General features: G+C 41.9%; 1 protein-coding gene across 3 annotated transcripts in view; it reads left to right on the plus strand.

Annotated features, from left to right (window-relative positions):
- Positions 1-2,881: 2,881 nt before the first annotated feature.
- The window catches only part of TMTC4 (transmembrane and tetratricopeptide repeat containing 4), a 57,050-nt gene continuing 45,499 nt past the window's right edge, over positions 2,882-14,432 (plus strand). For 2 of the 3 annotated variants that reach the window (XM_416968.8, XM_015274975.4), the window contains exons 1-4: positions 2,882-2,990; positions 4,605-4,820; positions 11,494-11,609; positions 13,692-13,908. In XM_416968.8, the coding sequence (XP_416968.4) occupies positions 4,659-4,820; positions 11,494-11,609; positions 13,692-13,908 (495 nt within the window). In that variant the 5' untranslated portion in view covers positions 2,882-2,990; positions 4,605-4,658. Of the gene's footprint in view, positions 3,294-4,604; positions 4,821-11,493; positions 11,610-13,691; positions 13,909-14,432 lie in introns of all 3 variants that reach the window. The other variant, XM_015274971.4, reaches the window with a different exon arrangement.

Consider the following 14,432-nt stretch of genomic DNA (forward strand, 5'->3'; position numbering starts at 1 on the left):
ATGCAAAATAAGCTACCTAAGACTTTCTGCTACTTAAGATGCCTTGTAGCATAATAAATACATGAGACACAAGTTGCCTAGAGAAAGCGATCATTAAATTACATTTAAGAAATAGCTAGCACATTTGCATATATTGTTTGTGCATGTCCCAACCATCCAGGAGCAGATTATCTCCAGCTAATAGCAATCGTGCTCAGTGAACGCACCCACATTCATGAAGGCAAAATCCAATGGAGATGGATTTTGCAGCAATGAAGATGCAGCTTTTTAAATGCAGCTATGGTAAAGACTGATGTTCTTTTAAGGCTTCTGAAATATTTTGGCTGAATCCCTCATTGCCAGAGTGACTGACATTTTATTCTCATCTGCAAAGTCACTGCAATGCTTGCAAATGCTGATCCTTTGAAATATGTCTCTTGCACACTCCTTTCTTACAAAAGGAAGATTGGCCTTTGTGCAAATCTGCAATGGCAGGCTTCTAAAAATAAGGATGCGATTGCCACTTAGGTAGATCAATGTAGCATAGTGAGAAAACTGCAGTGCGAGTAGATAGATACTCGTCTCAGCCATATACCATCCAAGAAAACACATATTAAAAGAAGGAAAAAAAAGAAAAAAGAAAAAGTGTTGCATTTAGGAACTGTTTTAAAATGAAGTGCTGTAATAACTCTCAAAAGAAACAGACTGGAGGTAAATTATGCAACTGTAGCTGATTTGAATCTGATTTTGAGGGAACTAGGGAACAGGTATTAGCTGTGGGTTTCTTCTGATTGAAACAGAAGGTCATAAAAAGAGTAAAATAATTTAAAAAACAACGAATAGATTTATTTCACAATTAAGGAAAGGGAAGGAAGGATTTCTGCATGTGTTGTCAATGCCATCAGGAAACGTTAATCAGTATTGTACTGACATGAGGTGATGAGAGATTTATATCATCTGTTAACCTGGCTGTGTGGATTAGATAAATTTTCCCAGAACTGATGATATCAGCAAACATACATTGAGCAAATGAAGTTCCAGTTATGAAATATAGATTAGGGATGTGTGGATGTACAAGAACTGTGAGCAAAGGAGCTAGTAAGATGAGTATCTGATGTGAATGGGCCATTAGTAGAAATAAATACATCAGCAAACATAAAAATGTCAAATCCTCTGCAGAACTAAATGTAACATAGAAATGTGAAAATGACTCAACTGATGTAGGTCTAGCAATTGTCATAGTTAGTCCAGTGAGGTAAACCTCAACCTCGATTCACAGAATCCTGCATATATTTGCATGTGCTTAAACTAAAAGCAATTCTTACAGATGTGCAAGGTTAAGTATGAACTGCAATTTAGTGAACTGGAATCTATAGAAGATAGAAGAATAAATAAATGACATTCATGTTCGTTTTTTTTTAGTATCCTAAGTGAGGATGTTGTTTTTTTTCTAAATTGGCCCCCCTCTCTTCCAAACATAGGGGTATTTCCATTAGTAAAGGCTAGTGGTTTTAAATGTAAATAAATACTGTCGTCTCAACAAGATTGTTGGATCTGGAAAAACTGGGAAGGCAGTTGACGAGAATTTAAATTGCTAATATTTTCCGTGCATTATTTTGGGGGTCTTAAGTTGGATCAGTAAGGAAATGTGACAGTGAGGAACCAGCGCTTCCTTATCATGACTAACACAGTGTGGCAGAGCAGCTGTTTCTGGTAGTGATATTAATCTCACTGCTTCTGATTTTAGGGGTAGGAAACCTAGAAGACATACTGATGGAGATTATCTCATATTTTATCTTGAATTCATAAGGCAGCCCAACCAAAAAGCCATCAAGACATCCACCTGCCATTTTGTTTCTAAGTTCACGGTTAAATTAGGAGATAGAGAGCTTACAGAATGTGTCTACCCATGTCACTGAGGTTGAGGACAAGGGCAGAGCGGACAAGGTCTTTTTCAACTGCAAGGCGCAATTTGCTGCTTGGCAGCTCGTAGTCTTTATATATTTATTTAAGCTTTAGTGACAAAGGCACCAGAAGTTTCTGCGAGCTCTGACTGGCGAACAGCATGCTTTGCGACGGCCGGTCACCTATTTCCTACCACTCCCCCATCCAGAAGCACCTCAGATGCTTTGTGGCAGCTACGGGAGGAGCCTGTGTTACAGTCCAGCGTCTTAAAAGTGAGGATTTCGTGTATGTTTAAATAACGTACTAGCCTGGAAATTGTGCTGGCTCAGCTGAGCTGCCCGCATGGCAGCAGCAGCAGCAGATATGTGACAGCAGGTGTAAAGCAGCCGACTGTGGGTGACAGCCGCTGCAGCCCTCCCAGAACAGCACTTCCACCCGAGAGATAAAGCCTCGAAAGAGCCAGGAAATAACCTTGCTGATTTGACACTCGATCGTGCAAATACCTCAAATACCTCAAAAACTCCACTCCAAATTATACCCCTCTGCCTGGCTCTCAGCCAGCATTTCTCATCCTCCTTCAGTACGCGGAGGCTTTACTGTTTTTTTAGGACAGCTTCCGCCTAACGTTCGGTCGTATATCTCAGTACTTCATCACCACACTTTCACACGAGACACGCACGAACAAAGCGCAGACGACAAAGCCTTTTCCCCCTTCTTCGTTTACGGCTTGTGCCCCCCCACATACAGCCCGACGGGCCGTCACTGAGCGGACACAGCACTCAGGGAAGGTTTGCAGCGTCTCGCAGAGGGCGGAGGGCACGCGCTGAGGGCCTCACACCGACCCCACTCGCAACCGCGAGCGCTCTGCCCGCTCCGCTCTCTCAGCTCAGCCCGGCCCGCCGCGCGTCACGCCGCGCCGCCAATGGGCGGGGAGGGGGGGCGGAGGAAAGGAGGGGTGGGGCGGCGGCGCTGCCAATGGGCTGCGGGGATGTTTCCCGGAGGCGAAGCGGCGGCCCCTCCCCCGGCGGCCGCTCCGGCTGGGGCTCGCCGGCCGGAGAGTTTCGCACCCGGCGGGGAGATGCCGCGCGGGCTCCTTCTCCTCACAGGTAACGCCGCGCGCGGTCCCCGACCCCCTGGCGGGCAGCGGGGTAGCGGCGGAGCTCGGAGCTGCTCCGGACGGGGTGGCGGGGGGACACCCCTGCACAAAAGCGGAGCCGCGAGCGGGGCAGGGCCGCCGCTAAACTTCCCCGCCTCGCTGCGCAGGGGGAGCTGTGCCGCTCATCCCCTTCTCTTCCTTGCCCCCCACCCCCGCCGCTCGGAGCGCCCGTGAGTTCGCGGGCGATCGCTGTGGCCGGCGGCGGCGGCGGGGCGCGCTGAGGGAGCCTCTGCTGGCAGCGTGCGCGGAGCTGGTAAACAGAGCAGGGAAACTTTCTGGGCGAAGGGAACGCTGAGGAACTGGAGCGCTTTAACTGCGCCTGGCCCGGTGTGCTCGGCCGAGGAGCTGCGCTCGATCTCAGGCGGCGCAGCCCCGCGTTCCTGTGAGCCCAGGAGCGCTGCTGCGGGATCCTCGGAGCCGGAGGGGCCGCCGGGCGGCGGGGAGCCGTGCCCGGCTTTGTGCTGCGGGTGGGAGCGCTGGGGCCGGAGTGCGGGCAACAGAAAGCTGAGACCGAGCTCCTGTGTGTGTGCCGCTCGTGTTTGGAGTTACAAACTTCACGTAGTGCCCAGCTTTCGCTATAGTTTTCCATCTGCAGGCTCGCCACTGCCATTTGTAGCAGCGCTCGGTAATAGCAGCGATCAGTGTGGTGTGGGAGCGCCGGAGAAGCGGAGGTAGAACGGCTGTCCAGGCAGAGCCGGGTTTGGGGGCAGCAGGAGAGACCCCGCTGAGCAAAGATGGCTCGTGGGTAACCTGCCAGTGCTGTGAGATTGCATGGCCTTTCCATTTGCCTCAACGGCCAAATGCCTATGAAGATAGCTTTGGGCAGCCTGGTCTGGTGGTCGGCGACCCCGCACGTAGCAGGGGGGTTGAAACTAGATGATCTTTATGGTCCTTTTCAACCCAGGCCGTTCAGTGATTCTATGATAGCAGGTGGAATGAAGCCTGTACCACGCCTGACATTGACCCAGTGAATGCCACTTTGAGTCTTAATTGTGCGATACCTGTTGTCTCATATCTTGAATTGCAGAGATTTAGGCCTAGTCCATTAGCCGGCTGTGACGTTTGTATGAATTGCCAGTATGGGCTAGAGCCTTTCATTCAGTGAGCCAGGGTGAAGTTCATTTCTTTCTGCAATTGCTTGTTTCCGTGTGCCTCGCTCTCTATAAGGAAATTATAATGTTTATCAGCCTCATAGGGACTTTATAAATGCTTCACACCCCCTGTGACTCCCCACATTGTTGTACTTGAAAAGAATAGTAAGAAACAAAATTAAAAGTGTCTTGCTTAAGATTTTAGAATTTATCTGTGCCAGAGCTTTAACTTGGAATCTAAGAATCTCTTGGCTTTTATCTCTGTGCAGAGACCATGAGAAACTGTGGTTTTCTTCCAAATTTGAAGTACAAAATTAAGTTTAGGTATGTTCCAGTGATTACCAAACCCTCTGAAACAAAGGTGTTAGCTTGGGATAATGAAATTTCACACAACACAACCTTCCATTTTATTTTTTTATTTTTTTTTAATTGAAATGCTACTGTAACTGAGCATTTGTATCTATTTCTTTCAGATTTGCAACCAGCATAATGCTGAAGCTCCCAACTTGGAACAAGGATTTCACAGAATGGCACAGACAGAACCTAACCTGGACCATGACATATCATGGTTCCTCCTTCCATCATGCTGGGCTAAGACTGTTGTGGCATTAATTTCCTTCCTCTGCTTTGCTAACAGCTATGATGGAGATTTTGTCTTTGATGATTCTGAAGCCATCATCAATAATAAGGTTTGTCTCTTTTTTTTTTTTTTCTTTTTTCTTCCCTTTTGATTTAAGTGTTAATAGGAAAGAAACAGTGGCCACAGTTTATCTAAGGAGACCCATAATATTCATCCTAGTGGAGAACTTCCTTCTGATATTTCCTTTTTTGAGTTTTATTTTTCTTGAGTTTGGTGTTTGGTTTTTTTTTGAAGTAAGCTTTCTTTATCGTTGACAGGCAAGCTGTGCAGCAGTGCTCTGCAGAAAAACTGAACAAAATCTTATTCCTAAAGCTATTTGAAAAACATGACTTGGGTTCTAATGCATAGTAATACAAAAGTGTGAGAAAATTAAAAGGGGTTTCTTTTTTTTTCCTTCAGAATGTGTCACCTTTAATTTTTTTGCCAGTGAAATACTCTGCTTGACAAGTCTTGATATATGGTCAAGGAAAAGGGATTTCCATTTGCCATGCCAGATGGACTTCATCTACTTGTCATCTAAGGCAGCATTATCTAGGGTTGCAGCTAATTTGGATGTGCTGTTTGGTAACATTTCTTCACAGGGTACCTGTATATCAAGACTGCCTATAAATCTTATGCTCATTTCTAAGTGAGAGAGGGAGTATGCAGTAGATTTTTCCAGTATCTCTTAATAGTAAATAAGGAAATTTTTAATTATCTCCTTGGAGTGATGGGTAGATACGCTTTGGTTGCAAGATAACTAACCAGTCTTAGTGTGCACGGTTCTCCAGCTGTGGTTTATGCCATAAAAATGTTAAAGGAGCAAGGAAAGCTTATTTTTCCTGTGTTCCTTCCCTAGTTAATGTTTCTGCGATAGCAGTAGTTTTGGAAATAGAGGCAGAATATTTTTGTGCCCTTTTTAAAATCGATCATACATGCAATAAGTAATTCTTGAAATACTTAAAAACTAAGATGTACAAAATTGAGAGGCAGCATGCTGCAATGTATGTTTTAGAACTTCACAGTACTACTCTTTACTCGGACAAATTTATATTAGGCTTGTATACGTTATCGTGCCTCAAGTTATAAATGTATGGGGAGAAGATACATCCATCAAATTGGAATTAAATCTCAAAGCTTCTATGAGAAGACTATCAACAAATTAAGATCCCACAATAGTTTGGTTTTTCTGTTGTCATTTTTGTGTTGTTGTAGGTTTTTTTAAGGGCCTTATATTTTAAATTACACAGCTCCTGGGAATGTTTCATTCTGTGAAGTTTTATTTGGGACACAATTATATATTTTAATTTCCTGAAAGAACAAGCAAACGGCTCTTGTTGAAACAAGGCAAGTTGCTTTGTTCTTGTAGGATTTCCACACTTGTAATCTTTCTCCGTGTCTTTCACTTTTTACTTTTGAAATGTTTTTATTTATCTGTGCAACACAACAACCTGCACCAGGATTATAGCTGTTGGCAGTGCTGAGAAATTCAGCCAATTGCTTAAATAGATTAATCCAAATCTAGTCTGTTCATTTAAAAAAAAAAAAAACAAAACTGTGAGGCTTACTCAACTTTTCATATCAAAATCTTATATTATCTCATGGAAACTAAATGAGATTTTGTCAACAGTATCGTTTTAACACAAGGTTAGATAAGTACTAATATATGTACACCAAATCCATAAGAAAAGTGAGGAGACGGTGAGCATTCATTTGGGAGGAGGAGTATATAGAAAAAGTTCATTTAAAAAGCTTCATCATTTTTTCCGTATTTTCTGCTTTTTCAATATGAGAGACAACAGATGAAGTAATTTCATAGATTTACTGAGTTACTCTATCTATGTCTTCTTGGGTACTGCACACTGAGTTTTTTTTTAATGTACTAGCTCCCTTGCCCCACCTGCCTTCCCCAACCAATCTTTCCTAATTAGTTAATTAATTAAAACAAAAGATACACTGTTAGTCAACCCTATGCCTACCATACAACCATCAGTTGTTGGGTTTATTGAGTTCAAGGCTGTTTCGTGGATGTTTTCTTGTCATTTTAAACAGCATTTTAAACTAGTACACAACAATGGTTTTTGTCATCATAAACTTCAGACACAGTGTGTCTTTTCCATAAGCCTTTTTATAAATAAACTGACCTTTTTTTCTAGAATTGAACCCTGCTTCGTGTGGGCTGCTGCTAATCAAGTATTTAAAGATTCTTTGATTTGTACTTTCAGTTCTGATACAGAAAATTATATGTAACTTTTTATCAATTGTGACTTTTAGAGCCAATGGGCTCCTTTTTTAGAGTGAGTCTGCTGTGGGGTAATTGATGTAAACAACTTCTCTCACAGAACTTAGATGCATGAACAAGATAAGTGACTAAGAATTTCTGGGTCATAAGGAATCACAGAATCACCAAAGTTGGAAAAGGCCCACAGGATTACCCAGTTCAGCCATTCACCCATCACCAATAGTTCTCACTAAACCATGTCCCTCAACACAACATCCAAACATTCCTTGAACACCTCCAAGGTCGATGACTCCACCACCTCCCTGGGCAGCCCATTCCAGTGCCTGACCACCCTTTCAGAGAAGTAGTATTTCCTAACATCCAGCCTGAACCTCCCTTGGTGCAGCTTGAGGCCATTCCCTCTAGTCTTATCACTAGTTACACAAGAGAAGAGGCCGACCCCCAGCTCACTACAACCTCCCTTCAGGTAGTTATAGAGAGCAATAATGTCTCCCCTGAGCCTCCTCTTCTCTAGACTGAACAATCCCAGCTCCTTCAGCCACTCCTCATAATGCCTGTGCTCCAGACCCCTCACCAGCTTTGTTGCCCTTCTCAGAACAGGCTCCAGGGCCTCAATGTGTTTCTTGCAGTGAGGGGCCCAAGGAGATGTAATCTAAACACTAAATCATTCCAGGTATTCAATTTTACCTGCATTCTTCCTGCTGAAGGCAGAAGATGACTGATTCTGGTGGAATGGGAAATATCACTTTGCTCATGTCAAATATATTTCCCATAATTGAAGGCTATATGTGACATAGAAGATGTACTTTTAAAATTGTAGTACTTTTTCAGTCTTTTTCATAGTTCATTTCTTAGACAAACATGTATAAGGAGCAATGCTGTTGTTTGGGACAGCAGTCTGAGAACTACAATGTCTGCTGATAGATCCATCTTGAAGAGTACAAAGGTTTCAATATGTGTTGGTGTACAGCCCAGTCTCAACTTGCCACTGTAAAAGCAGGCTACATTGATTGATTTAGTGGGCTGGTGATGAGCTTCACTCCTCTGAGAGTCAGATTATGACCTTTAGTGTTTGTGCATGGAATTGGGGAATGGAATGTGCTGAAGGCCAAAATTGCAGTCTTGGGAGAAAAAAAATGAAATTCTTTGTATTGCTTGACCACAGAAATATCTGTGAGAGAGTAAAGAAGTTTCACACTGGAATAATTCTTAAATTCAAATGGGATTCCCCCTGAGTCTTGACTCATTAATATTTTCCTTGAAAATGCCTTGATTTACATCCACAGTATAGGACTTTTCAAAGTCTGCCTTGCTAGCAGTCTCTTTTCTGCATATTTGTTAGTAACATATTTCAGAATGCTTCTCATCATTTGACAGTATGTTGTTGCAAGATTTTTATCTTACTTCCCCATCCTAACTCATAGAATCCTTCAGATCAAAAAAGACCTCTAAGATCAACAAGTCCAACCATCAAGTCATCAGCACCATACCCACTAAAATCTAAGTGACATATCTACACGTTTTTTGGACACCTCCAAGGACAGGGATTCCAACACCTCCCTGGGCAACCTGTTCTAATGCTTGACCACTCTTCTGGAGGAGGTTGTTTTTTTTCCTAATACCCAACCTGAATGTCACCTAGTGTGACCTGAGGCTATTAGCTCTCATCCTATCACTAATTCCTTTCAGGTCATTGTAGAGGGCCTCCTCTGAGCCTCCTCTTCTCCAAACTAAATAGTCCCAGTTCCCTCGTAAGACTTGTGCTCCAGACCCTTCATCAGCTTCATTGCCCTTCTTTGAACATACTCCTGCACCTCAATATCTTTCTTATAGCGTGGGGCGTCAAGCTGAACACAACACTCAAGGTGCAGCCTCACCTTGTGCCAAGTACAGAGTTACTGTCACTTCCCTAGACCTTCTGGCTATGCTATTGTTATATGCACAAGCCAGGATGCCACTGGCCTTCTTGGCCACCTGGGCACATTGCTGGCTCATGTTCAGCCAGCTGACTAGCTAGCACCCTGAGATCCTTTTCCTTCACACAGCCTTCCAGTCATTCTGCCCCAAGCCTGTAGTGTTGTGTGGGATTCTTGTGATTGAAGTGCAGAACCTGGCACTTAGTCTTTTCAAACCTCATACGCTTGGCTCCAGCCCATCGAACCAGCCTATTCAGATCCCTCTGTAATTGTTAACTAATATTGGCCAAGTTTGATCAAGTGATAGAAAATTATTTTTCTGGATTTTTTGATGGATAGAAAACAATGTATTAAGAGAACCAGGAAAAACTCAGATATTGCAAGTTCAGTTCAGCAGCAGCCAGTCAGTGTGGCCCAGATGTTTGGTTGTATATTGGGGCTAGCAGTGATACATTACCTTTTGCCATTCTGCCAGGCCAAAATTGCAGCTAAGGATAAGATGGAAGGTACTGTAGAAGCCAAGATAATGTAGAAGTAGGTGAGATAGTAGCAGTATTTGAAAGAAATTGGAGATAACAAGCTAAGGTTATTACAATGGGGCAGCTTTGTAAGTAGATGGAGATGTAAAACGCGTAAGACAGGACACTACGCTTTGAAAGACTTTTCATGGGTTTAGCAGTCTGGTTTATCCATTTACTGTAGTTTGGATTGTTTATTTGGTCTGTTTTTCATTTGTTGGTCTGTTTAAAAAAAAAATAGAGGGTGAAAAAAGGTTGGGGTAGAGTAACTTTATTTTGATGGCAGGTATAACATCAGCACTCATAGAAAAGGTATTCATTAGCTAGTAAAATTTTGTTTTTAGGCTCTGTCTTAAGTGCATATAACCTGTGTATTTGCTTATTCGAATTTATCCCAGAAAAGCAGGGGAATAAGGGAGGGTAGAAGATAGGCATATTCAATTGAGCTCAACAGCTTACTCTCACAAAGAACTAAGGAGGATGCTACAAAGCCCACCTCTTCAGCAAAGTGGCTTCCTTATTTTTTCCTCTCGAAAGTCTGTTTTCCACTCAATAGTCGAGGTTATTTGAATATTTTCTTTATCAACACGGCTTTAAGAGAAAAGGAAAGAGTATATTTATCTTTTGCAGGCTCTAGCCCCCCCCCCCCAAATTAACATAATTTATTCATTTTAGCATCCACTATTAATTGTTTAGGGCAGTGTGCAAAAGAACTTAATTATTGGCTTCATGTATTAACAGTTTTTTTAAAGTGCTAATTGAATAATATTCTGTGCAAAGTAAAGCTTCAGAAAGAACTAATTGTTGTTTTCTGTCTTTGGTCTCCTTGCTTTCTTATTTTCAACAATAGCTGTCCTTCTTGCACTGTTTTCAAAATAGCTGTTTGTGACAGTGGCCTCTTCTGCACAATAACCTTAAAGCAAGATGAAATTAAAGATTACAAAATTAAAAATTCTATTTCAAATATTGGACCAGATTATCAACTGGCACAAATACTCATTGTTCTACTAAATTCCATGTAGTTATGCCTACTTAAAGGTCAAGATGCTTTGATTCTTTTTGATGGTCTGGATGTGCTCAGAAACTGGGCACACAAGAATCTAATAAGGTTTAACAGGGCCAAGTACAAGGTGTTGCACTTGAGTCTAGGCAATCCCAGATACAAATACAGGCTGGGAGAAGAACTCATTGAAAGGAGCCCTGTGGAGAGGAATTTGGGAATCCTGATGGACAAAAAGCTGGACATGAGCCAGAAGTGTGCTCTTGAAGCCCAGAAGGCCAGCAGTATCCTGGGCCACATCAGAAGAGAGGTGGCCAGCAGGGAGAGGGAGGTGATTGTCTCCCTCTACTCTGCCCTTGTGAGACCCCATCTGAAGTACTGCATCCAGGCCTGGGGCCCCCAGTACAGGAAGGGTACAAAGCTATTGGAACAGGTTCAGAGGAGGGCCACGAAGATAATCAAAAAGCTGAAGCACCTTTCCTACGAAGAAAGTTTGAGGGAGCTGAGCTTGTTTAGCTTGGAGAAGACTCTGGGAGACCTCACTGTGTCCTTCCAGTACTTGAAAGGAGCTTACAAACAGGAGGGAGCCCAACTTTTTACACCATCTGAATGTGATAGGACAAAGGTAAATGGCTTTAAGCTAAGGGGGAGGAAACTTAGATGTTTGGAAGAAATTTTTTACTCACAGGGTTGTGAGGTTCTGGAACAGATTGCTCCAGAGAGGTTGTGGATACCCCATCTCTGGAGAGATTCAAGGCCAGGTTGGATGGGATCCTGGGCAGCCTGATTTAGTGGTTGGCAATCCTGCCTATGACAGGGGAGTTGGAACTAGACAATCTTTAAGGTCCCCTCCAACCCAAGTCATTCTGTGATTGTATGACAGGCATCCAAAACTTGACCTTCATTACAAACTTCTCTACCTTATCAAATGCCAGTAGAGAGCCAGCATAACACCTGGTGTGTCCGCATAACACCTGGTGTGTCCGCATTAACGTGAGCTTGTATTACTTAGAACTCATTTGTGTTGAATCAAACAGAAATGTTATGGATCTGATGTTTTATTTCAGGACCTCAGGGCAGAAACTCCACTTGGTGACCTGTGGCATCATGACTTTTGGGGTAGCAAACTCAGCAGCAATACCAGTCATAAGTCGTATCGACCACTTACTGTCCTAACTTTCAGGTGAGACTTGCCATTTTGCTCTAGGTCTGAAGATTCTTTTTTAAAACATATTGGCATGTTGATTTTAGGGAGGAGGCAGTGTGAAAAAGGGAGAGACAAAGTGTCTGGAGGGAGTTGGATGTCTTTCCTTAAACTGATTTTTCTGCTCTCTTTCTTAATCTCAAATTGAGTTTTAATTTTTGAATTGTTTCTTTCTCTAAGTACACATTGTTTTGACATTGTTTTTCGATATACGCTTCAGAGATTGCATCCCATATACTTTGGTATTAGGAGCAATATGGATCAGTGTGTCATCAAGGAACTAAATGCATGTTGCCTTCACTTAGCCCTGCTGCCACTTGTACTACTATTGTAGTTTCTGTTCCTTGCTTTGTTAGTGAACTGTCTGATGATTTTTTTTATAAATAGCATCAATCTGCTGTGGCCTTTTGCCACTAGGACACTGAGTAATTTTCCTGTCTCTGTCTCCCTGATATTTTTGTTTCAAGTGAATGTTTGTCTGAGAATCCGAGTGAAAAAGATGTTCGCCTGTCTATTTAACTTGCTGGTTTTCTCAGACAACTAATGGTTTACAAGGAGTCCTTCTGTAGATGCTTAGCTCATGTCTCCTGTTTGCCCAAATCCTTCTACAAAAAAAAAAAAAAAGGCAAAAAAACCCCACATAGCAACTGTGCACAGTAACACAGAGAATCGTTAAGAGCTGAACCATAAACTTCTTTACTTTCCCCAAACAACTCTGTGCTATGGAACCAGCTGCTGCCAAATGTGGAGTTGGCACTGACTGTAGAGGTGTCTCTGGTCTAAACCAGGAACTAAGATTGGAGAATCATTTAGATTCCTCCTCAGATTGAAGTTTTGACCCTTGAGTTCAGTGTTAGTGTTTTAGCGTGATGAGTTTCTCTGTCTTTTGAGGTTTTTTCCCATTTCCATTGAGGAAAATATGCAACTGAATGTCAGTGTCTTAAACTTAGTAAAACTTTCGGTGCATTCAGCAGCACATGCTTCCCTTCCTTTTCAAGGTCTCTGTGGTAGATTCCATCTTCAGTAATATCCTGGTTAGTTTAAAGAGAGACCTGGGATACCGTCATTATTATATCTGAAAATATAGATGAACATGTGGGGATAGTCCATAAAATGCTGTTTTCACAAGTAAGAACTTGGCTCTTTTAATTCCCAAAAGTTTAACTTTTATGTGTATCACATTTATAATGAGTTAGGTATTTGTAATAGGTTTCATTTAATCCAGATGTAGGCAGGTCAAATGAAGTATTTGAAGCTGTAAGTTTCTATGTATCTCACCTACTTATAAAAGCACACAGAAAATGACATACTCCTCCCTTTACCCTCTCCATTCTGCCTCAAAGTTCCTATCTTGGATGGAATCTTAGGCTCAATGTTTTTTACTTAAACTTCTTTCTCGTTCTGATACCTGTATGACATTTGTCTCTAACCAGTCTCACAGATTAGTTACTAAGACTTGCTGCCTGACTACTTTCTGGATTGATGCTGTACCCAGCTGCTTTCTACATCGTCAGTCCAAATGCTAAGATGTTTTTCTGCTAGAATGCCAGTAGAAATCTTAGTTTCTGTGCGTATCAGTTTCCATGCTGTGAATTTATTTAAAATGATTTCATCAAGTTGCTTGTGGACACAGTGTCTCTTAAGCACAAGACACCCATCGATAGGCTGGGATTTTTGTTGGTGCAGTGTTATTGCATTGCAACACTGAAATTCTGTTGGTAGCCAAAAGCCAATTCTAACTTATCATCGGTGTGATTAACACAGCAGCATTAACATACGCCTTTGAAGAGGGTAGGTGTTCTAAATATGGTATCTCATATGAATACCTTTAAGTAAAGACCAGGATGTTGTTTCTGTCCTGCTGTGGTGATATAAAGTGGTAAGACTATGCATGCCAGGGTTTGCTTGTATTTTTCAGCCTTTGTTGTTTTGTTTTGTTTTTATCTTTAGCTTTTGTTCGTTTCTAATACAGTCTTGGTTTGGGGGTTGGTAAGGTTGTCTGTTAGTATGTCTCTAACTCTTTGTGGAAGTCCTAACCTTAATGCTTTTGTTTGTATATAGAATTAATTATCTTTTTGCTGGAGGCTTCTACCCAGTTGGTTTCCATGTCATCAATATCATACTGCATTGTACTATCTCAGTGTTGATGGTTGATGTGTTCTCAATATTACTGGGTGGATTACAATTCACTAATAAAGGAAGAAGACTAAACCTGGCTCCAAAGACATCTCTTCTAGCTGCTTTGCTGTTTGCTGTACATCCAGTGCACACTGAATGTGTAAGTACTGAATACTTATTTCCAGCAATTTGTATCTTAGAAGTTTTTGACCATCTTGATTAATTAGCTCTGACATAGCCTTTTACTGTACTCATTGCTTATATATATTCTTAATGCTTTTCTTGACACATGGCTTACAAGAACGATCAAATATTATGATTAGCGCTTCCAAAACCTTGTAATTCCACAGGGCTGGACCTTATTAAGGAAGATAAATTAAATCATTTAAGTACAACAACTAAAGAAGGATAGCCCTAAACTACAGAGTTTTCCTAATTGCTGGATTAAGAATTCATTACTAGAAACATTAGTACATGAGTAGCCAAGAATGGAAGATAAACTGAATGCAAATGCTTAACCACTTTTCATTCACACAATAATTTGCTTTGATCAAAAGCAAGATGATAGAATATTGGAATAGGGTTATTACATAAACTCTGTATGTGACTATTAGGATACTTTATCCAGTTTTCAATCCATGCTGCAATGGGGATACTGGGAAAAATGGAAAGGACTCAGAAGAG

The sequence above is a fragment of the Gallus gallus genome, chromosome 1, assembly GCF_016699485.2.
Source record: "Gallus gallus isolate bGalGal1 chromosome 1, bGalGal1.mat.broiler.GRCg7b, whole genome shotgun sequence".
In the NCBI taxonomy this organism is placed as follows: Eukaryota; Metazoa; Chordata; class Aves; order Galliformes; family Phasianidae; genus Gallus; species Gallus gallus.